The 23,312-nt window shown below is 37.2% G+C and overlaps 1 protein-coding gene across 1 annotated transcript in view; it reads right to left on the bottom strand.

Moving 5' to 3' along the window:
• Positions 1-2,264, bottom strand: part of LOC122671114 (U2 small nuclear ribonucleoprotein B''-like) — a 31,825-nt gene extending 29,561 nt beyond the window's left edge. The window contains exon 1 of the mRNA XM_043868210.1: positions 2,099-2,264. Within this exon, the coding sequence (XP_043724145.1) occupies positions 2,099-2,171 (73 nt within the window). The 5' untranslated portion in view covers positions 2,172-2,264. The remainder of the gene's footprint in view (positions 1-2,098) is intronic.
• Between the last annotated feature and the right edge of the window lie 21,048 nt (positions 2,265-23,312).

The following is a 23,312-nucleotide window of genomic DNA, read 5'->3' as shown; positions in this document are numbered from 1 at the left end:
GGACAACTGTCTTAAAGAAAGAACCCAGTTTTCTCATGTTGTACTGAAATGATCTTTTAAGCTTCTAGACATATTTTGTCCTTGTGAAACCATATGTATGGGGAGAACAAATTAGAGCAGCAGGTGCCTTCACAAAAGTAAACAAAACAAGTTAAGAATTCCATGACGTACCTGATATCCCAAGCCACTCTCAACCTCCTCTTTCATAGATAAAGCTGGTCTCTTTAATCTAAGGGTAGCAGTTGTTTTAGTATAACTATCTCTACTTTATTAGTAAATAGGAAAGGCTCCCACTGATCCCCCTGTTGCTGGAATTTTTAATTGAATACAAAGGTTTCAAGACGAATAAGAAATAATGTATTCAAGCTGGACTGTTTCCAATTGGAAAACCAATGCCAACAACAACTTACTTCCAAAAGCAACCAATTTTTCAGTTTTTGTAATTATATGATGACAAGGTAGTCAGTCAGCCTTGTAATATCTACGATCTACATATGCAAGTGAATATAAAGCAAAGTGTTGTGATACACTACTGAATGGGGGAACACTTTGACTGTCCTCTAGAAAGATACAGACTTCTTGGAGAAACCCTCTTCTTGCAAAAAAAAATTCTTTGTCATTCCCAATTAGCAACCTCCTGTTTTTCTTTTATTTAGTTTGGTAAGCCTTAAGAGCTACCTGAAATGAGTCCATATAATTTTTTTTAATCCTTCTTAGTGATGTAGAATCTTAATTAAATATTAACAAAACAGTATAATGATTCATAATGTCAAGGATTCTAGGACAAGTAGAAGCTCCAAGATGTCCTCAGGAAGTCAGGATCCATGATGTTAGTAGCAAGGCAAAAGACACCAAGTACTATCACCTCTATTAACAAAAAACAACCAGATCCACTACCTAGATAACCTTAGATGCACATAAAATAGGTGCCCTTACAAGGAAAAGGGGCAGGTACAACTCAAGTATAAGGTTATGGCACCAAATGATACACAAGCATCTAGTTATCCATCTGATTGTCTAGTAACTTAGTAAGAACATGTTTAAGCCAATTATGTCATATTAATAGGAATAATATGTATCGGGCATATTATGATCATCTCTTGTGTTATTCCCTAAACCCTAATATCCTTCAAGTATCCAGCATGTCAAGGCTTTTGAAAAATGAATAATCTCTAGTATCTCTAGTCATGGCCCAATTGATAAAGTGAAGCATTTCTAGGACCTCACATTCCAATCTATTCATCCACGAAAAATGCCCGTACCAGGAAATGTTGAACAAGTTCCACATTTTCACAGGAACACTTCAGTGCACAACAAAATGCACAAGAGATCCATCTTTCTTGGGTAGAAGTAGTTCTTCACCCTTTTTTCCTATTTAACCAGAAAAGCATCTTGATAGTTCAAACCTATGAATAAAGCCCTGGTTCAGACTCCAAACATCAACTGGCAACTGAATTTCAAAAGCGACCAAATTCACTTCCACTCCAAACTAAGTCTTTCAATAGAACCATGCTTTGCAAACATGCAATGCAGTCTGATGTTTGCAGCTCAAGTAAGAAAGCAAGTTCGTAAATAATTCACTTAGGGTTTCGACTATGAATGCAACCACTTGAATCTTTCTGTCCTACAACCAAACAAAAGAAAACCTCAAACTGGATCAAATACTTGAACAGTACCTGGAAGTTAAATTCGTATCTTACTCTTCTTAGTACTGCTATATGAAGATTTCAAACAGTCCTTTCAATCTGTTCTATTGACAAACAACTTTGCAACCAAAATTTCCACACCAACTTTCGATTAGTTTAGAATTTAAGATACAAGTAGAATTTCAAATCATCAGATGGCAAAACAAGACGCCGCCATCACCAAGAGAGAATTTAGAGTTCTTAGAAAGCATGAATAACACATGGAACTGAGACGAAACACCGTAAAGATTAACAAAAAAAAAAAACCTACATGAAATAGGTGTTCTAACAAGGAGACATTCGGACAGAGACTTCCAGAAAGCCCTAATGCTACATTGCTAGACATAGGCACAAGCAAAAAGACGCAGATCATCACAAAAATACCTAACCAAGTAATGGGTTTGGGAGCATACCATCTTTCTTGATTTTCTCATTGAGGTTCTTAATGTAAATGGTCTGGTTTGGAGGAATATCCCCTGAGAGCATGGCGGCAGAGAACGAAGCAGAGAGCAGAGAAGAGCGCAAAAGCACACTGTGACTGAGAGAGAAAAAATAAAGACTCCACTATCAAGCTCAAGAGTTTAAACGAAGGCCTCTTGAGATGAGTCAGGAATATTGTGGGCTTTTGGATATATATCGGACCCGTATGGCCCACCAAACCAGTTATTAAATGGGCTGGACTTGGTTGCAAACCAAGTAAGGGTGTCAATTGGTTCGGTTGTTTTGATTTGATTTCGTTTCAGTTCAAGATATACATGTGGAAATCGAAACCGAAGCAAAATTGAATAGGAGCATGTGTTTCCAAATCAGAGCTGAACCATTACAATTTGGTTTCGATTTGGTTTTTATTCTTTTTTTTTTTTTTGGTAGAAGATTTGGTTTTTATTCAGTTCCATATTTGGTTTGGATCCTATTTTAGGTGTTTGGGTAAAATTTTTACATCTTCACAACAAAATAACCCCTTGTTTGTTAGGGGCTATAATCCACCAAACTTTTTCCAAATATCAAAATAGAATAAAATTTATCATCTACATCAATTAAAACATTAAAAGAAGTATAGAATTTATTTGATGGTTTCAATCCTAAAAGCAAAACAAAATCAGAACAAAGATTCCATGTTTTGAGACCAAAACTGAATCGGTTTGATTCGATTCGCTTTTAGGTGTAGTTTCAATTCTCAATGGACACCTTTAAAAGCAATCAGGGGTGGCTTTTGCCTATGAAAGGGGGTTCTGTTAGGTTGCAAGTAAAGGGAAGTGAAGGAAAATGAAATTACCTTTGAAAAAGAAAGAAAAAGTTTTTGTAATCATAATTTTATAACATTTCTAAACTCGTGTTATATTTAGTAACAAGTTTTTTGTCTGAGAATATAGTCATTGCGCCAGTGTGGGGACCAATGGGAGTGCGTGCAAAAGCATCAACAGGATAGGATTTCACCTTTCATGGGGGCTAGGTGGTCATTTTGCCCCAAGCTATGTCTAGGCACATGAGCCATCCTACCGGATAGAGTTCTTTTTTCAATCTAGTAAATATACTTTTTATTATAAAATTTATTTTACTTTTCAAATTAAAGAAATTTGGTTGTAAGATAAAGTAAAAATTAAGGAAAACACGATTGCTACGTTATCCTTGTACAGATTTTTTTACACCCTCCTCACATAATAAGTAGTGAGACCTACACTGACATTTTCTTTCTTATTTTGACCATGTGGGTCCCATATAGATGGTACCATATTTTAACCCTCATTGGTAGTTATGTGCAGATTCCTTCCCAAAATTTAATTATCAATGTATGTTTTTTAGTTGGTTACATATCTTGTTAGAGAGTTATTACAAAAATTTCTACTTCAATATTGATTTGATATCACTTCCTTCTTCTTTTCTCCCATGCAACTAAACGGAGTTAAACTTATTATGTGTTGAAGATTGTGCCTTTTTTTCATTGACATTTATTCATTATGTCTCATATATTTTGAGGAAAAAAGTTTTCCTACACTGCGAGAGAAGGGTTTAGCCACCATTATAGGGCCCTAAAAGATCTTCCCTTATTTATGAATTATCAAATATACCCCTATTATTGCATGATACTCTCGAGCCCATAAAAAATCCACGGTCAAGAGATCCACCCTTCATAGTGGCTATATCTTCATCTCTTTTCTTCCATTTTTCACTTTTCATTTCACACTTTTTATCCTCTTGTCTCTCTCTCACCTTTTGCTTTTCTTTCTTGCTTTTTGCTTTTCTCTCTTGCTTTGAAGCTTGCTACCATGTCATTTGCCCCCAAGTGTTCCAAGACACGTGGCGGCTCATGACTAACTTTGTGTAATTTTGGGTTTATCACCTATCAAACACTCAAACTTGTGGTAATTTATGGGAAACAAGTAAAAGTTTTTCACCCTTTTTTTTTTCTTTTTTTCTTTTTTTTTCTACTTTTCTTCGACAAATAAACATGGACTAAAGGTTAGCTTTTAAAAGTGAGTTCTACCCAAATCTCAACAAGTGGTATCAAAGTGAGATTTTTTGAAATCATGTATAAAAGATGGAAGAAAACACCACAACATGATGATCAGGAGCCTCGCTCTGATACTAATTGTTGGGACTTTGGTATAACCACATTTAAAATCTAGCTTTAAGGATGAATTCTACCAAAGTCTTAGGAAGTGTTTAGTTACATAAATCAAAAGAATTAGATTTCATAGAATCATAATTCTGATGATTGAAAACTGTTTGGTTGAAATAGAATATGATCTACGGAATCTATGTAATTCCATATTTCAATGTTAAATGGATTCGTTGAGGCATTGACCCTTTCAAAAGGAATCCCACATTTGAGGTATTTCATATAAAAATGCTAATTTTGGATGATTCCAACCCTAAATTCAAAATTGCGACTCTTCTCAAGCTCTCCAAGAAAAAAACGTAGGAAAGAGAGGATCGACACCGAGGAAGGAGAGGATCCCTACCGAGGAAGGAGAGGACATGAACTTACGATTTTTCTCCAGCTCTCATCACCGAGGTATTCTTCTCCAACTCTCATCACCGAGGCATCGTTCTCTCTGCTCTCTGCTCTCTCTCTCTCTTTCACTCTCTCTTTCTGTTGTTTCTCACTCTCCCTCGCTCTTGCTCTTCTCTCACTCTGTCCCTCTGTGACCGATGTATTTTTTTTGTTCACATATCTATGTTTCTCTATCCGAGTTAGGATTTCTAGATATTGATTTTAATTTTTGTTGTGTTTTTTTTCTCAGGCGGTTGCCAGCTACTAGGGCATTTGGTTAAGGTGGACAATAAAGACCACTTTAGCCAAGGCATTTGGTTAAGGCTTCATTTTCTGCTATTAGGGAATTTGGTTAAGGTGAGTTTCCTCTTCTCTTCTCTCTCTCTCTCTCTCTTCTGTTCTGATTTATGTAGTTTTCAATTCAAAATTTATTGAAATCTTTGGAATCCTATGTAAGTTTGATGAGTAAGCTTGAATTGAACAAAAAATTCAGGGCATCAACTCTGATTTATGATATAGGGTCTGTGATGAGTAAGCTTCAATGATTTAGGAGGGTTTCTATATTTTAATGATTTCTGATCAGATTTCTATGTCCTTAACATTCTTGTGTATGGTCAAAGACTTGTCTATTTGACAAGGATATTATATCTTAATTGTATTTGTCAAAAAGATTGTAAAGATACTTAGATGCTGAAAATTATCTTCTTAAATTCTGTGTTATTAATAATATACCTTACAGAAGTAGAAGGAAATGTGATTCATTAGAAGGGGAGGAAACAAATGCAAATGATGCATGGATTTACTAGAAGAACCAGAAGTACTGCCAGGAGAAAGAAAAACCCAGGGATCGAGATTTATCAACACATCCCCCAAGCTTATTTCCAACTGTTGATTGGGTTAGCTTTGTTGAAACCATTTGCAAACCAATCACCTTTGATGTAGAGTGGTGATGTTGTCGTTCCCCATGAAATGACATCAATTTGATTAGATTGGCTTACATGTTAATGGCACTTGAATTTTTCTAATGCACTGCAGGCTTATATGTTTATTCCACATCTCAGTAATAAGAATCCTCAATCACCCTTATAAGCTACATGAGTGATAGTATTCTAGTAGGATAAGGCTTTTCTTTTTCTTTTTCTTGTCATCCAATCTCCAGGTGCCTGATGATATGACAAAGTATGACAGCATACTGGTTTAAGTCATCCACAAAAATAAATAATTGTATACAAATTCTTAAGTGAGACAAAGAATTATAAAGCTTTCTAATGTAATCTTTATTAAATAAAGTTTCCAGTTTCCTAATTTACCACCCCCAGTGGTCATTGGGCTAAGGCAAGCCATGGTTGTTCTTGGATATTCATTTTCTTCTATTTTTAGGGTGGGGGATAGGTGTTGTTGGATCTTTGTAACTTGGTTGGCTTAATTTGTATTGATTGGACTATTTGACAATTTTACCACTGAAATTTTCTCTGTTTAAAATTTAGAATGTTAAGTAATGAGGTTGATAAACCCTACAAACCAGTGTTAGGGTGTAACTCAATGGATAGGATCATAATAGCTGTTCAAAACCATAATTTAATAACTCAAGATCCACAGGTCTAATTCCCTCAAGTTTTGGTAGAAGGAAAGCCTAATGGGGTGGAATGTATCCCAAAAGATGATAAAAATCGGATGGCTAGATTAGGCTATGAAAAATAGGTTTCAGAAATTGTTGCATATAGGTTGTCATTGTCGGCAACCAAGTGCAGAGCAGTGTTGAGATGGCCAATCTTGAGGCTATGGCAGTGTCCAGTGGCTTAGGAAATTTTGTTTGGTAGCAGTTCAGAGCATTACAAGCACGGGCGGCAGTGATACAAAGTGTTTGGAGGTGTTTGGTGGCTTATGGATTCATACTTGTGTCCTAATTCATAGGTCACTGCGGCTATAGTACTTTCAGTGATTTTTTCAGTGGATCCCGTAGCAGATTTTGGAAGAGATTTGAACTGTAAAAAGTTAGTTCGTCAAGTCCTCTTTCTATTGGTTCAAACGGTTTGTTAATCTGGTGTTAGACGAGGGAGTTATGAATTTTTTCGTATGGGTGCGTAGAAAAGAAACAAATCTGGAACATTTTGGAACTCAATTTCTGTTCTCAGCCAGCAACGTAAATTCAGTTTTTGTCTCAGGAGTTTAAATGCAAATAATTAAAAGTTATGTCTACAGTAGCATAAATAGGTGAAACAAAAGATTTTTTCTAAAATTAATAAGAAGTTGGAAAGATTTAAAAAAGGTGGGTTGTTGGTTCTTCACGTGGAGTCCATGAGTGGCTGAATTAAAAGGTTCTATAAAGTCTTGATTCCTTTTTAGAGCTTTTGATTAGCTCTAAAAAAAAAGCTTCTCGTAAACCGTTCAAGTCTCTTTTCATCTTTTGAGAAGTTCTTTTATCTATACTCAGTTTGAAGATTCCTTTTATGAAAATTCTATAGGCCCATTTAAAAAGGGTTATTTAGTCCTTTTACATGGTCTTTTGTTAAAAAGAAAAGAGAAGTGGCTTTTCTTCTTAAGATGGGAACAACAATAGAATCGTAGAGAGAGCTACAGAATCGTTAGAGAGAAAAAAAAAAAAAAAGGGGAAAAAGGGTTTTCCATTTTGAGAAGAAACAGAGCAACCGAAAAATGGAACGAACTCCTCTCTCTCTCTAGCTTTGCTTTTGAAAAATAGAAGGTTGTTTCATATGCAAAAAGCTTATTCCAAGTGGGTTGTTGAAGATTGAGCATAGTTATTGAAGCTCTGTTTATGGAGAAAGTGGGGTTTTGTTTGTGTTTTTTAGAAAATATAAGAAGAGGAAGAAGACAAGAAGAAAGGAGCTATTGTAGTCCCCCCATGGCAGTGCTTACTTGAAAGCTCAAATCTCTCCACAAAGGACAGAATTGATACTTCCAGTGGGCTCCAGTTGATCTCTGTACAGCTCAAACCTCCTGTGTGAGGGTTGTAAGCATTCTTATCACTCCTGATTTATTTATGCTTCATCCCTGTTAGTGATATATGCTAAAAATAGGTGAACATTGTTGATAGATCTATTCTAGTTTGTGTTTATTTGTAGGGCATTGCTATAAGCCCAAAACCCTATTATTTTTGTACTGTATTTAGTGGGTGCTAAATACTGGGAGTAGGTGCTCTCAGGTAGTAGGTGCTATTTTGTACTTGCATTATTTGCCCTCTCAGTTCTATGCTGAGAAAAATTGGGTGTGGGTGCTCCCAGCTGTAGGTGCAACAAAAGTTGAGTATTGAGCAAATACGAAGCCCATAGTGGCATTGCTCCGTGGATGTAGACAATTTGTCGAACCACATATATCTTGTTTTGTGCGTGTGGAATTGTGTGTTTGTTCTTGCATTTGAAGTGTGTGGGCTGCAGGATGGGTGTACACACTTAGTAGAGCCTTTGAGTCTGGCTGCGGTGTGTACACGACTTTGTGATTTGTATTCAGATCCTCTCAGTTACTACCAGTGCCAGTGGGGAAGAAATTGAAAGAATTGGATCACTGATTCACCCCCCTCTCAGTGATAACCTTCGAACAACAGAAATAGCAAGTCAATCACAAAAAATTAGGAACTATAAAAACTCTTAATCCAGTGGTTAGATCATAACCAAACTTAGACTGGTAGTTCCCTATAGAGTGAGGGATAAATCCGCCAAATATCAGTCCAATCCAAGGGCTAGATGTCCCTAGGTGAGGATTCCATTTTGCAGCAGGAATGCACCCAAAACAGGGATGCCACCAGTTTTATGAACAACATCCAATTGACTTCAAAAAAAAGGAAAAAAAGAAAAAAAAAGAGAATCTCTCAATAAACAAGATAATGATTCCCAATAACCCATAGAAATCAACAACAAATTAGTAACTTAAGGAGCTAATGATGGAAGAGTTTCAGGTCAATGGGACTCTAATTAAATAATCTCATATTCAGGATTTAAAACTAAAAGATGATTTGGACTAATCAACAGTTGATGGGTGTTAAAACAAAATTGAAAACTCAGGTGTAACCATTAAAGAATTGAAGAGTTTTAATAAATTGAAAGACTATAACCAAAATAAGACTGTATTTAATAAATTGTCATAGTCATTTTATTAAGCTAATTTTATTGATCAAGGAGATTTCTTTGTTGGAACACATTGGAATGTGGGTCTGGATAGAGAATATATGTAGGCAATAGTTAATTTTCATGCATGAATGATGAGTTTTAATTATGATAGATCATAGGGGTGATTCTCATCAATTTTTTTCTCTCACCTAATTAATAAGTGCATTCTGAAATATCACTCAGAAGTGTAACCATAGACCCTTATATGCTTTTGATAGACATTTGGCCTAAAAAAGCATGAGTCTTTCATCAATGGATTAAGGTGGTTAGAGGGCCAAATCTAAAATATAGCTCGAACTAAATTCCAAGCTCCACTTGATGGGTCTTTAACTTAAATTGGTAGAACACTTGGAACATGAACATGTTTCAGGAATAGTGATTCGAATCCACCAAAGCCCTTTTTATTCAATTGTTTATAGCGTAGTTATTATGATAATAATCTACACAATTTCAAGTGATGTTTTCCATTATCTTTTTCTCTCTCACACATCAAATTCTTTCCTTGGGATATATGGATCACAAAAAGACGTCATTGACGTCGTTCAAAAACTTGACTTCAACAAAGGAGGCAATTAAAACCATGTGTGGGCTTTCTGATGTGTTCGATTTTCTTTTTTATGTTTAATTTTACAACTTGATAGTTGGACTATAATAACTATTCATTATGTGGATTACAGTTTTTTTTTAGTTACATCTTTGGGTAATGATATTATCATTATTAGAAGTAAGAATTTAGTGATTGTGATGTTAGAATAAATCAATCCAAATAGGGACAAAATCCCAAAAGCCAGGATCTCCATAGGGCGTTCAAGAACACAAACAAATAAATAATAGAAAATAGGGATAGAACCACCAACCTTGTTTCGCATCCATGACAATGATCGCAGCGAAAATAAAGACTAAAGAACAAGGTGCTTCCTCTCTATTCCCAAAGTAACTGGTTTGATGAGAATACCGAATGCAAGGGATGTTGAACACTAAAAATCTCCCTCTCTGACTAGAATGCACTCCTCAATAGCAATTGAGAATAATAAGTTGTGATGGGTAGAGGGGGGACCTAGCTCTCCTTATATAGTAATTTCAATAGGGTTTGACTCATCATAGTCCAAATAGGAATCTATCTGCCCACACTAAAGCCAGTCCACATAGGATTCTTAATATAACTCAATGACCCCCTTAATTAGACCAATACCATAATTAGCCTGAGTTTACTTTATTTAATATTAGTCCATATTAGGGAATATATAATTATATTCTAAATATAATTCTAACATTCTCCCACTTGGACTTATATTAAATCACTCATTTTAAAGAGATTTAAAAACAGTTTTGACCAAAACAGATAATAAGCTAACAATTCTTTAAGAAAACTTTATGTGCACAAGTTTTAAAAACAAATTGGTCTAGAGGTCGTATTAGAAAATCAAACCTGTCCCAAAGAGTTTTAGACACCGAATCATGGCAGTAACTGCATCTATGATCAAGCGACACAGAGCCTTCCATGGTCACGAGAGCCCTCAACTCTACTAACATGGATGTAATGTGGTAGTGTGACAACGAGATAATACTCACATAGTGTTTCCTTATGTATTATTCATTTGTCAGTCTAAAATTTCTCTTTTTTAAGTGGCACAGGCTCACTAAAAAATAATCTTTATGATTCCAACGAATCTGTATGTCTCATCAGAAATAACTCGAGTTATACTTTATGTGTCACAAGATATACCTTTAGGCTAATAACTTAATGCCCCAACCTTGCTTAAGGTCAACACATTCCTTAAGACTTTAAAACAGAAATATATATACATTATGTCAATAAATAAAACACCCATGTATTCAAAAGAAACTGCATGCAATGACGACTGATATATATATAAACCAAAGTTTACCATAAGATAAAAATACAGATGAAAATAAACTCTAAATTACAATGAAGCAAAATAAAACAAACTCCCACTAACCAACTGCATCCCATGATGCAATTATGCCCATAGTCATGACATGTCTCTCAAAAACACAAGGGCGAAGACCTTTGGTTCGAGGATCTGCAACAATATCATCTGTACCAATATGCTGCATTGTAATATCGCATTTCTTTATTGTCTCCTTTATGGTCAAATACTTGATCTCCATGTGTTTAGATCTTCTAAGTCCTTTATTGTTGTTTACAATCAACACAGCAGAGCTGTTATCACAGTATATCTGGATGGGTTTATCCACAAAATCTACAATGGTCAACTCCTTTATGAGATTCCTGAGCCAAATAGTCTGAGTAGCAGTCCCATAGCATGCTACAAACTCTGCCTGCATAGTCGAAGTGGTCACTAATGTCTGCTTTTTACTCTTTCATGATACTGCCCCTCCTGCCATCAAGAAAACATAACCTAATGTGGATTTCCTGTCATCCTCACAGCCAGCAAAGTCAGAGTCTGTATACCCCACTAGCTTAAGTTCAGGAACATGTCTGTAAGTCAGCATATAATCTCTTGTCCCCTTTAAGTACCTCAATACTTTTTTGGCAGCAACCCAGTGGCTAAGACCAGGATCTGACTGATACCTGCCAAGAAGTCCCGTCACAAAAGCAATATCTGGTCTGGTACAGACCTGAGCATACATGATACTACCAAGTGCGCTAGCATAAAGCACTTTCTTCATTTTATCCATCTCAGCTTCATTTTTCGGGCACTGTGTCGAACTCAGTTTGTCACCCTTGAGAACAAGAACATTCTCAGGTTTGCAATCCAACATACTGAACCTCTCTAAAACACGATCAACATAAGCCCTCTGAGAAAGACTTAATATACGGCGAGAACGATCTCTATAGATCTCAATGCCAAGAACAAAAGAAGCCTCACCAAGGTCCTTCATGTCAATTTCCCTAGATAATAGTTGCTTTGTATTATGCAACATCCCTAGTTCACTGCTTGCAAACAGGATGTCATCCACATAAAGAATGAGAAAACAGAATTTGCTCCCACTGACCTTATGATTTATACATTGATCCACTTTGTTTTCCACAAAACTAAACGAAGCCACAACACTGTCAAACTTCAGATACCACTGCCTAGAAGCTTGTTTGAGACCGTAGATAGACTTCTTGAGTCTACACACAAGATGATCTGAACCATCCACTGCAAAACCTTTAGGCTGAATCATATAGACTTCCTCATCAAGATTGCCATTGAGAAAAGCAGTTTTAACATCCATCTGATGCAGCTCAATATCAAAATGAGCTACCAATGCCATGATCACCCTGAAAGAATCCTTCGAAGAGACTAAAGAAAAAGTCCCGTTATAGTCTACTCCCTCTCTTTGAGTGAATCCCTTGGCTACTAGTCTAGCTTTAAACCTTTCAACTTTTCCTTTGGAATCTCTTTTGGTTTTATACACCCATTTGCAACCAATGGGCTTACAACCTTTAGGTAAATCAACAAGCTCCCAAACATCATTATGTTTCATCGATTGCATTTCATCTCTCATCGCATCTAACCACAAATTTGACTAAAGACTAGAAACAGCGCCCGAATAAGTAATCGGATCAACCACACAACTAATGTCATAGTCATGTTCTCCCAGATAGACCTAATAGATAGATGATATAGCTGACTTTCTCTCCCTGATGGATCTCCGTAATGGTGTCACCACTGCCTTAACCTGAATCTAAGGAATCTCAGTTGATGCATCAATAATAGGGTCCTCAACTGCATCCTGAATAAGAGGAATCTCATCAGGCGCTACATGAATGTCAGGGACCGTATCAATATCAGGCTCCTGAACTCCAGCAGGTGTAACCAATGGCACAGTATGCCCCACATCCGTCTGAATAGGTAGAAGAATAGGTACTGATGTACCAACCATGTGACTATCTTGAACAGTCTGAGAATAATCATTCTTTTCGGCCACATCAAATTTCAGAAACTTCGCTGTCTATGACTCCACAATCCTAGTGTCTCCGCAGGGATTATAAAATTTATATCCCTTCGAATGATCTGGGTAGCTGACAAAGTAGCAATGAGTAGTCTTGGGATCCAACTTGTTTAAAGTCAGATTATACAACTTCACTTCTGCAGGGTACCCCCAAACTCTAAGATGGTTTAAACTGGGTTTACGACCGGTCCACAGCTCAAAAGGTGTAAGAGGAGCGGCTTTAGTAGGTACACGGTTAAGGATATAAAGAGCAGTTTTCAAGGCTTCACCCCATAAGAACTTAGGTAAATTTGTCCTACTAACCATACTCCTCACCATGTCCATAAGGTGAGGTTACGCCTTTCGGCAACCCCATTTTGTTTAGGACTTCCTGGCATTGTAAACTGACTAACTATTCCAGAGTCCTCAAGGTATTTGGCAAACGAGCCCTTAAGCTGTCCAGCATCGCCATGTCTGCCATAACACTCATCCCCACGATCAGATCTAACAATTTTAATAACTTTCTCTAACTGTTTCTCAACTTCAGTCCTAAAAATCTTGAACTTATCAAGAGATTCAGACTTTTCTTTAATTAAGTATAGGTATCCATATCGGGAATAGTCGTCTGTAAAAGTGATGAAATAAAAATTTCTACACAATGTGGCTGAATAGGGACCACTGATGTCAATGTGAATGACCTCCAATAGGTCAAAACTACGGACTGCAGTTTTCTTCTTTATTTTGGTCATCTTTCCCTTACAACAGTCTACATAAGTTTCTAGATCACTTTCGAGAGTAGGTAGGATGTCAGACTTTATCAACCTATCCACTCTTGCCTTAGAAATATGACCTAACCTCTTATGCCACAATGTGAAAGACCGTTCTTTAGGTAAGGGTCTTTTGGAAACAACGCTTTCAACATTACAGGAGACGTAGATATCATTAGGAGACAAACACAATCTGTACAATCCATTGGACATAAGGCATGAACCAACTTTAGTTGAATTAAAAAACTAATTAACCATAGTGTTCTTTATTTCAAAATGGAAAACATTAATGTCTAAAACTGAAATCGAAATCAAATTCCGCCTAAAGAACGGTACATAAAAAGTGTTATTTAAAGTCAATTTAAAACCAGAATCTAATAATAAAATGACATCTCCCACGAATTCTACGTCAGAATGTCCATCATTTCCTACGACCAGCCTTGATTCATCTTTGTTTGGCCTCCTCCGGTTTATGAACCCCTGTATGGTAAAAGCAACATGGTTAGTTGCACCGCTATCTAGCCACCAAGAACTGGATGGGGCTTCTGATAGATTGGATTCACAAATAAAAGTCAAAGAATCATTACCTGATGGCTTCTTGGACTTGAGTAACCAAGCCTTGTATTTATCGCATTCCTTCTTCATGTGACCCTTCTTCTTGTGATCCTTCTTATTGCAAAAGAAGCAGCGATCACTCTCTTTCTTCAAAGAGTCTTTCTTGGGTCCCAAATTGTTAGTCTGATCGGACTGTTTATTGGCAGACTTATGAGTATGGTTTTTAGACTTTTTACTCTTACAAGTCAATTTTGAATATAATGGGCTTATTAAAATGAAGTGGCTAATGTGAAGGCTGAACATACAAATTACTCATATTTATGTGCCTGCAGGTGAGTAATTGTCGTATATATGTTTATAGTGTAGCATAAGTATAGTAGTTGCAGCAGCAACAATAGTTGTGCACATACCATGATGGTGTCAACTTCTATGTCCCAATTGTTAGACATGGAAGTGGCTCCTAGTTTGAATGTCTGGGTAATATCAATTTGAAGGTTGTACCATTGTACAACAAGAAGGAAGATGCTTTGCGGTAGGACGGAATGCCCTTCCACCCCCACCCCTACAAATTCAAGAAAGCCACTTAGTATGTCTTCCTAATTTAATGCATTCAAATGTATCTATGAGAAGAATATAACTCCCCCTCCCCAAACTACTTTCATCTTCTAATACACTGGTGCACGTCCCTGCTCTGCTGCTTGGATCATCTCTTCAGATGTACTTAAAGTGGAAAACAGAACATCAATGTTAAAGTGGAAAGTGGATGATGACATAGATAGATAGGAACCAGCAGTCAAAGCAGTTTCAAAAAAAAATAAAATAAAATAAAATAAAATTAGAAATTATGATTTTTGTTCTTTGAATGAAAAATCCATGCTTTGGTTTACTTTTGATTAATGAGATAGGACATCAAGGTAGACCGAGAGAGGGAAGGGGAGGGGAATTTTAAAGTTAAAGGGTCGGGTTGTTACCGGACGGGCTAGGTCGGGCCTGAAATTGATCGGTCCGATCGGATGCCCGACGGGCTAAAACCCCGGGCCGGGCTGGGCCTGGAATTGACACCCCTACCTTTTGCCACCACTCACCCATAATTATTTTTCATTTCTCAAAATAAAAAACCTTGTGAGACCCACATCACCGTCCCCTCCTCTTCTTCTTCAACCTTAGTATGATAGATTGATAGATACCAAGGATGAAGGCAGTACGCTACATGATAGAAGAATATTCCACAGATATTCACAATAAAATCTTTAATCTTATTAAATAAAGGATGCCTATTACAAGAAGGGGGTAAACAAAATCCAGGAAGCTTTGGTATCCATGGATACCCCCAAAAAACTAGTAGTGGCTCCATCTCTAATACAAACACATACAATTTGTCTAAGTATAGGTAGTACACAAGTAACATTGTTTCACACCCAAGAGCCTCGCTTTTAGCCTGAACATATAGGTTTAATAATGATTTATTATGAAAGTACCTTGCTCGCAATATAACAGACCATAATCCGGACTCAGCTCCTGTCAATCCGGGCAGCAGTGCTGCATGTGCAGCACCTGAGATGAGGCGATGCGCATTTATCGCCTTAACCCCCTGCCCAACACCTTGCCTGAGCAGGGGTAAGGTGGTCAATGTGCCCGCCTCATCTCAGGCACTGCACACGACTGCACGCTACCCAGATTGACAAGATCTTTTTCCCCATAATCCACCAGAGTCTTTTAAAAGTCTCTGCGCCAACTTTACCAACAAAGCCTTATTATGTATAGAAACATCTCTCAAACCTTAACCTTCAAGCTGGAATAAATCGTATGTCAAGCAACATAATTAAATTCCTTCCTATTACTACTACCATCCCACAAAAAAAGGGCATTGATGGAATCCATCTTACCGCACACATTTTTACAAGCCAGACTTGGACTTGTATATTAAGACGAGATGGTTTAGGTTAGTTTTTGTAAGTGTCTCCACATATGTTTGATCATATGGATTAGGGAGTTGGATTTGACTTGGTGTTGTTGGGACTTGGGAGGTGATTCGGTTGGGGCGGGTTTGATGGTTTGGACGGTTTGGATGATGGCGGGCTTGATAGGTGCGGCAGATTTGGTGGTAAGAGATGGAGGGATTACTTAGATTCTACATGTAGTGGTGGAGTATAATCAGGAGGCCTGGGAAGAGAGATGATGAAGTGGTGTTGACAAGTATATATACTCACACCTACCTACCTACCATGATATACGGTTATACGGTTATACGGTGGGGTTGGAATTTGGAAATAACTAGAAATAATAAAATTGCATAGGTTGGGAAGGAAGGAAGGAAGGAGGGATATATAATTGCAGAGTGCATGACCAAACAATTCAAACACCGCCGTTCCGTTCCATTCCATTCGGTTCCCATTGCTCAAGATATGGTTTGGTGTTGTATCTTCTCGATCAGCTACTTACTTTCTATATCTTCAATTCCTAGAGATTTTGAGGATACATTAATTATTTTGGGAATGAAAGAAAAAGAAAAATAGGAGCTGATCAAGATGATACAACACACAGCATATCTTGATGGCCGAGGTTAGGCTAGGCTGAGGCTTCCTCATCTTAATTTGTTTCCTAAGTCTTCTTCTTCGTATTAATTGTGAGTAATTGCTGATCGAATTCAATACCAAATAATATTCTTCGATCTAATCGTTTATGTTTTTTTCTTAGTTCTATTTTATATTTTGGGTACATGCATTTTGAATGATATATATTAATTAGCAGAATCTATATATGTTTATCTATTATTATTCGATCAAGAATACTATCTATTATGTGGAAATTAAAAGGGGTTTCCCTTTCCCTATGAATTATAACGACAATGGCTTCAACGTAGTGTTAGGTCTTAATTAGGCTCTTTAATTTTGTTGGGTGGGTCCGTCCATGGATAACTTTAATGACTCATCATCAACCACCACTGATCGATATCAGCTTGGGGGGTTTTGATTTTCTCTGTTTTTTCAGGATCTTGTCCTTGTTTAATTTGGTGCAGGATGACGGGCTTTCTTAATTTGGGAGCCAGAAGCAAATGGCAAAATAATTAAGGAGATAATTAATTAATAGAGGTGAATATAGGAGACAGAGATGAATTTTTATCACTTTCAATTCGTTGCCCGTTCAAATTCCCTCCAATTCCTCACATAGGAGCAGAAATGACCACCCTACCCCACATTGGGCAATGTGATCGGGCAGGGGGTAGGGTGGTCATTTCCACTCCTATGTGAGGAATTGGAGGAAATTAGAACAGGCAGGAATTGGAGGTGATAACGACAGAGAGAGAGAATTATTATAATGGACATGGAATTGGTGATCCTAGTGTGTATTGTATTCCACCAAATAGCTTGGTTGGGTTCCTATACTACTGCTACTATTAATGCAATGCAGGGGGAATTACTAGTGAAATATTGAAGGACAACAATCATTGGTCGAAAAACCATTGTGGGACAACAATAGTTTTTCCTCAATTGGACTCTTCGTAATTAGGCCAGTTCTTAATTTGAGTTTTTCATCATGATATTTTCAACGGCTGGCTCTAAGATAAGTAATTTATAATCTTAATTTTTTTTGCCCTTTTAAGATGATACATAATTTTTTTTTCTAATTAGGGTAATAATGCATACGAAAAAATGTTCTTTGTTTAGGAGGGGAGGGGCAGGTCATGCCCAGACACAGTAGGAGGCGAAAGGATTGCCTTGCCCCTCATGAAATATGGAAATCTCGCCCCCAAGATGCCAGTGCATGCTTTCATTGGCTATCATGTTCACGTGAACCCTACGCTTTCTCAGAGAGAACGGTCTCCATAATGTCATTTCACATATATACTTGAAAAATGTGCATGATGCATGTTATAATCGAGAGCCCCCATCTCGCTTAGTCTCTATAAGATATATAAGATGTATGGTGTCCGGCTTCTCAGACTTGGAGAGACGAGTGAGAGAGATCTAACTATTAGAAATCTCCCTAATCATATCCCTAAAAAATCCAGTTTATCATTGTCACAACTGCTTGCCTGTAGGACTGATTCTCCACAGATAGCATAAATAGGTACTCCTCAGTGTCCATCGATCATCTCTCACCAGCATTGGGTCGTCAATGGGTCTCTTCAGCCCCTTTTGTAGGCCTCTTTGATTTAAGTTTTTTAGTCTTTATCCCATTGTCCTAATTCCTTGGAGGGACGGTATACTTGGCTGAAAAAAGGCCGCAGATTTGGTGGGTTTAATTAATTAATTAGTAGATTCTCTATTATATGGTGGTTGGTTGGTTGAGAGGCTTAGAGCTGGCAGGGGGGCTTATTACTGGCATGAATTATGGGTGAGTTGTTGTTGTTGAATTGCGTTAAAAGAGGAAATTAAGGGAATGCCGTTGACATATCCATGATACTTGGGCATCAAGGAGTTACTTATATAAATCACCCACATGCAGCTCCCTCCCTTCGATTGATTGAGTCTGCCTCTCTCACCACCTTTCTTTCTACCTTCTACCATCACCAGAGCCGCTCCCCCCCCATCGCTTCTGCTGCTGCTGCTAAACTAGTGCTGTGAATTCCTTTTTCCAAGATATGCTTCCATGTTTCATCTTCTTCACTCCTTTTATCTTTTCAACTCCCAGATTTCATGTTATTATTATATCTATTTTTGGGGGAAAAAAAAAAAGGAAGACAGGAGCAGAAGAAGATGAAACAAAGAACATATCTTGATCGATCGATGGATGTCCGAGACTGCAGCTTCCTCATCCATCTTCTATTTCCTAATTTCTTAGTTCTGTGTGGTTAATTGATCCTATTCCATACCATATATTAAAATCTACTCTAATGATTTTTTCCCCCTTTTTTGGCAGGGCCGCACTAAAATGGTTTTGATTCATTAATTAATTATTCCATTAAAAAAAAAGATAAAAAAAAAAAAGATGAAAACACAATTATATCATCAAATTAAGTGCAAATGCATAGGACGAACGATCTAATTAAGCTTCCCCTACTATTATATGTTTTCCTATTGCATGTTAATCCTAATTAATTATTCGTTATAAATTTAGATTGGATTTTTAACAGTTTGATTATTTTGTTTGGGTAAGTAGATTTTTACTATCTTAATTGCTTCTCAAACTTGATTACATGATAATTAATCACCACAATTTTAGCCGGGATCAAGAAAAACAAAATTCTTGGATTCTTGCAGATGATTATTCAATCCTAATTAGGGTTTTCCTTTTCTATGTAAACTCACGATATGATCATCAAGAACAAGTATAAGCTAGTGTGCTATTGTAGAGTGTAGAAGATTCCCAACCAAACAAGTCCATAGACACGACAATGGCTTCAACATACTATCTTGGACAAGATTCAAGACTCAAGAGATAGAGAGAGATAGAGAGATCTTACTTGACTTTCACCGGCAGAAGAAGACGGTTGGCTCCTCGAGAAGATCAGCGACAGGGTGATGTTGTAAAGGTTCAAAACCGAATCTATTGGTATCGGTTTCTTATCGAACTATATCGGCTTGTTCGGTTCAGTCTGGTTGTCAACCGTTTCTATAATCCCCTTTCTATAATCCCCATCACGAAACCGATCCAATAAGGTTTAGTTTGGTACAGGTTATTTTGTCATTTTTAACCGGTCGGGTTAGCATTTTGACGCACCTATACATAATGATATGTCACTTTCACTTTATTTTGAAACGTCGTATACCCCCTGATTATAGAACTTTCGAAAGTAAGATATTACCTGATTTTTACTAGCAAAAGAAGACGGTTGCCTCCTAGAGTAGATTGGCAGCAGGGTGATGTCGTGAAGGGTCAAAATGGAATCTATTGTAATTTATCGATTTTTAATCAGGCTATATTGGTAAGATTGGTTTGATCTGATTTTCAACCGGTTCCACAACAACCTAGCTCAAAACCGATTCGATAAGATTCAGTTCGTTTTTATTTTTGTTTTTTAATGGTTCCGTTGATTTGGGTTAAGTTTCATCATTTTCAAATTATTTTTGAAACCTTTTCACATGGGATAATGCAACCTTTAACACACTTTTTTTTAAAGTGGTTTTTGTTAGGTAAACACAAGTTATTAACGTTAACTTGTCCGTATCAAGGAATATTTAATCAAAGATATTGTTAAATCAGATATCTCGAAATCAAGGACTTCATATAAGTGTATCAAAATCAAATCGAAGCTGTAAACACAAGTTATCTATACTTGTATGTTAATCCTAACTTGGTTATATTTGGATGGAATTTTGAACGGGTTGAGTGTTATGTTTGGATAAATTTTTCACTACTTTTTTTTTTTTTCGATAAGTCCGGTTGAAAATCGGATTTTTTTTTTTTCCCACTACTTTGATTCTCCAACTTGATACATGAGAGAGAATCACCACAATTTATCGGATAAAAAAAAACTAATTCTTCGATTCTTGAATTAGTGACTTTGGATGAATTCTTAGATCTTTGCTAATCCCACAAAATATGTAGGTGATGATCAAAGCCCATGCCAGAAGAGGGGTTTTCTTTGTGTGGATTCTCTTATTTAGGGATACATTTTCAGGTATTTATGTAATAGGTTATATCAGCCACAAACAATGTGTTTGAATATTTCTTCTTAATGGATAGCACATATTCATGTATGTTAGCTACTAAAGTTTAATAGTTTTTCTTTTTATTTTTTTACTTATTATGGAACTCGTTTCTTAAACCAGTAAGTTAACCAATTTACTTGGTTTTATCTTTATCCTGTTTTATATCATTTACCTTCTTGACGCAAATGGGCTTGGTGGGAAAAATCATTATCGGATGGTACCATAGTTTGTTAGAGCCATTGATTTGTTCGAATAAGAGTGTCAATCGGGTGATTCAGTTTGGGTTTTTTGGTTTCAGCGAAATTGAAGTTGAATCGATAAGGACTTTTCAGTTACAACTTCGGTTAGAATCGGGTCAATTTGTGTTACCGGATTCAACATGGTTTGGTTCAGTTTGGGCAGGGCTCAATTCCTTCATGAACCTTTTCAAATGTGCAGGGTAGGGTTCACTTTTCCAATTTTTTTGGGTTCGGTTTGATTCAATTCGGGTTTGTTCCTGTCGGTCGAGCTAATCGAGGGGCATCGATTGAGCCTGAACCAAGCCGTAAGCAAATAGTATCAAAGCCCGCAAACCAAGAGGTTGCTGTTCCATGAGCCATCTCAACAACTTGCAGGGCCAAGCTCAACTTAAGGTTTAAACTCAGGCCAATTTTAGGGCCTGGAAATCCCAACCAAAACCCGACCCATGGGCTGAAAAGCGAAAAGCCAACCCAAGCCCTGTAGGGCTTTGGTTGGGCTCGGGGAAACCCTAGTTATGACAGAAGTTAATTAAAGCGGGTTTTAAAAAAAAATAAAAAAAATAAAGCGGGTTTTAAAGACTCTTTTGTCGTCCCTTTTTGGTGAATTTTTTTTTCCCCAATTGATCCCAAATATGAAATATACCCCAAGAATCACCTTAAAAACAGGAAATTTTTTTAAATGAGTGTCTCTTTTTTTGTTTTATTTTTTTGGAAGATCCAATTCTATCCTATCCTATTGGGGCGGGGGAGGGGGAGGGGGAGGGGGAGGCGGGGGAGGTGTGAATCGGAAAATTATCTCCCCTAGTTCCTTGCTCGGCCTAGTTCTCCAGTGCCTGTAATAAGGGGAGTGGATCCCACCCGATCAGAGTGTTCGGGTAAGGGTAGGGTGATCATTGCGCCCCCCTTATTATAGGCACAGGGGGAATTGAGCCGGGCAGGAAAGTGGAGGGGACAAAGATTTGGTGTGAACATAGAAGCTAGCACCCTATGTGTCTCCCTCCCCCCCCCCCCCCTCTCCCTTTTCCCCCTTTGAAATGACTTCCTTTCCCTTATCTCTCAAAGGGATGAAGAGAGAGATAGACACATTTGATGCTAACTTACGGTGTACCGCTAACATACCCAGCCTTTTCTCATAGATAAAATAAATAAAAAGCGTACCAAAAAAAATAAAATTTTAACTACTAAATAGTTTATGGGTACCAAAATCTAAAACAAACTAGTCCGACCTAATCCGATTGATTTTGATCCAAACCGAATTGAACCCTTATTGGGTTCGGCTCAGTTTATGATTTAGGATACTATTCGATTTCGGCTCAATTTGGTCTAAATCGACGTGCCATCAATTAACCCAACCGATAGGACCAAACTCGACCCCCAAACCTTAAAAACCCTACCTAATCCATACCTGATTTTCAAGCCCAACCCACTTTATTAAATCCGATAACACAAGATAAATCGAACCCGAGCTGAAATCAAAACTGAGACAAAACTGAAAATTCTTATCAGTTCAGTTTCCTTGAAACTCACACCACCGAAAAGACAGACCGAACCGCCGGATGGGACTCAGGGGGGAGTGCCGTTAAAAGAGGAAAGGGAGAGTGGCGTTGAGCTGGCAGAGTTGAAGCTGGACAACATAAACAGTTTCCTGTAAATATTCCGGACTCCACTTCCTTAATCTTCTGGAAATCCGCCCCCATTCCTTAGAAAATCCAATGCCGTAACTACTTGAACTAAACCCTTTATAGCAGATTTCCTTTTATACTTATATTGTCATCCGAAGCTATCGTAGTTGCCGCTGCTGCTACGTACAAACCTTCTACTACCTTCACTGCGATCAGATCTACCACCATCAACAACCATTACAGAGATCGATCGATCACCTTTCCCATCAAATAAACCCAGGGACGATACTAACAACGCTCATGATATGCCTTCCATGTTTCGTTTTCTTTTGAATTCCAATATCTTTGACTCCCAGATTTTAGTTATTATTTGGAAAAAAAAAAAGAAAATTGGATCAAAAGAAGATGAAACACAGAACATATCTTGATCGATGATGGCCGAGGCAGTTTCCAGAAAATTGGATCAAAAGAAGATGAAACACAGAATATATCTTGATCGATGATGGCCGAGGCAGTTTCCTGATCAATCTTCTATTTCATACTTTCCTAATTCCTGTGGTTAATTGATCGAATTCAATACTGTTCTAATTATTTTTTTTTATTGCAGGGCACTTGGTTTTGATGCATTAATTATTCAATAAAAAAAAAACTATGATTGTTCATGGATGGAGGTTTTCACAGAAATACGGACAATTAAAAATAATATAGTCAAAGATCTTAGGTTGTTGTAACTTTGATCATCAGTTTTTTTTTTTTTTTTTTTTTTAAATTTATTTCAAAAATCATTTTGAACATGGATTCCATGAGTATAAATTATAAAATG

This window comes from Telopea speciosissima, chromosome 8 (assembly GCF_018873765.1).
Source record: "Telopea speciosissima isolate NSW1024214 ecotype Mountain lineage chromosome 8, Tspe_v1, whole genome shotgun sequence".
In the NCBI taxonomy this organism is placed as follows: Eukaryota; Viridiplantae; Streptophyta; class Magnoliopsida; order Proteales; family Proteaceae; genus Telopea; species Telopea speciosissima.
The sequence above is the reverse complement of the archived record's forward strand: the minus strand, read 5'-3'. Positions and strand labels throughout refer to the sequence as shown.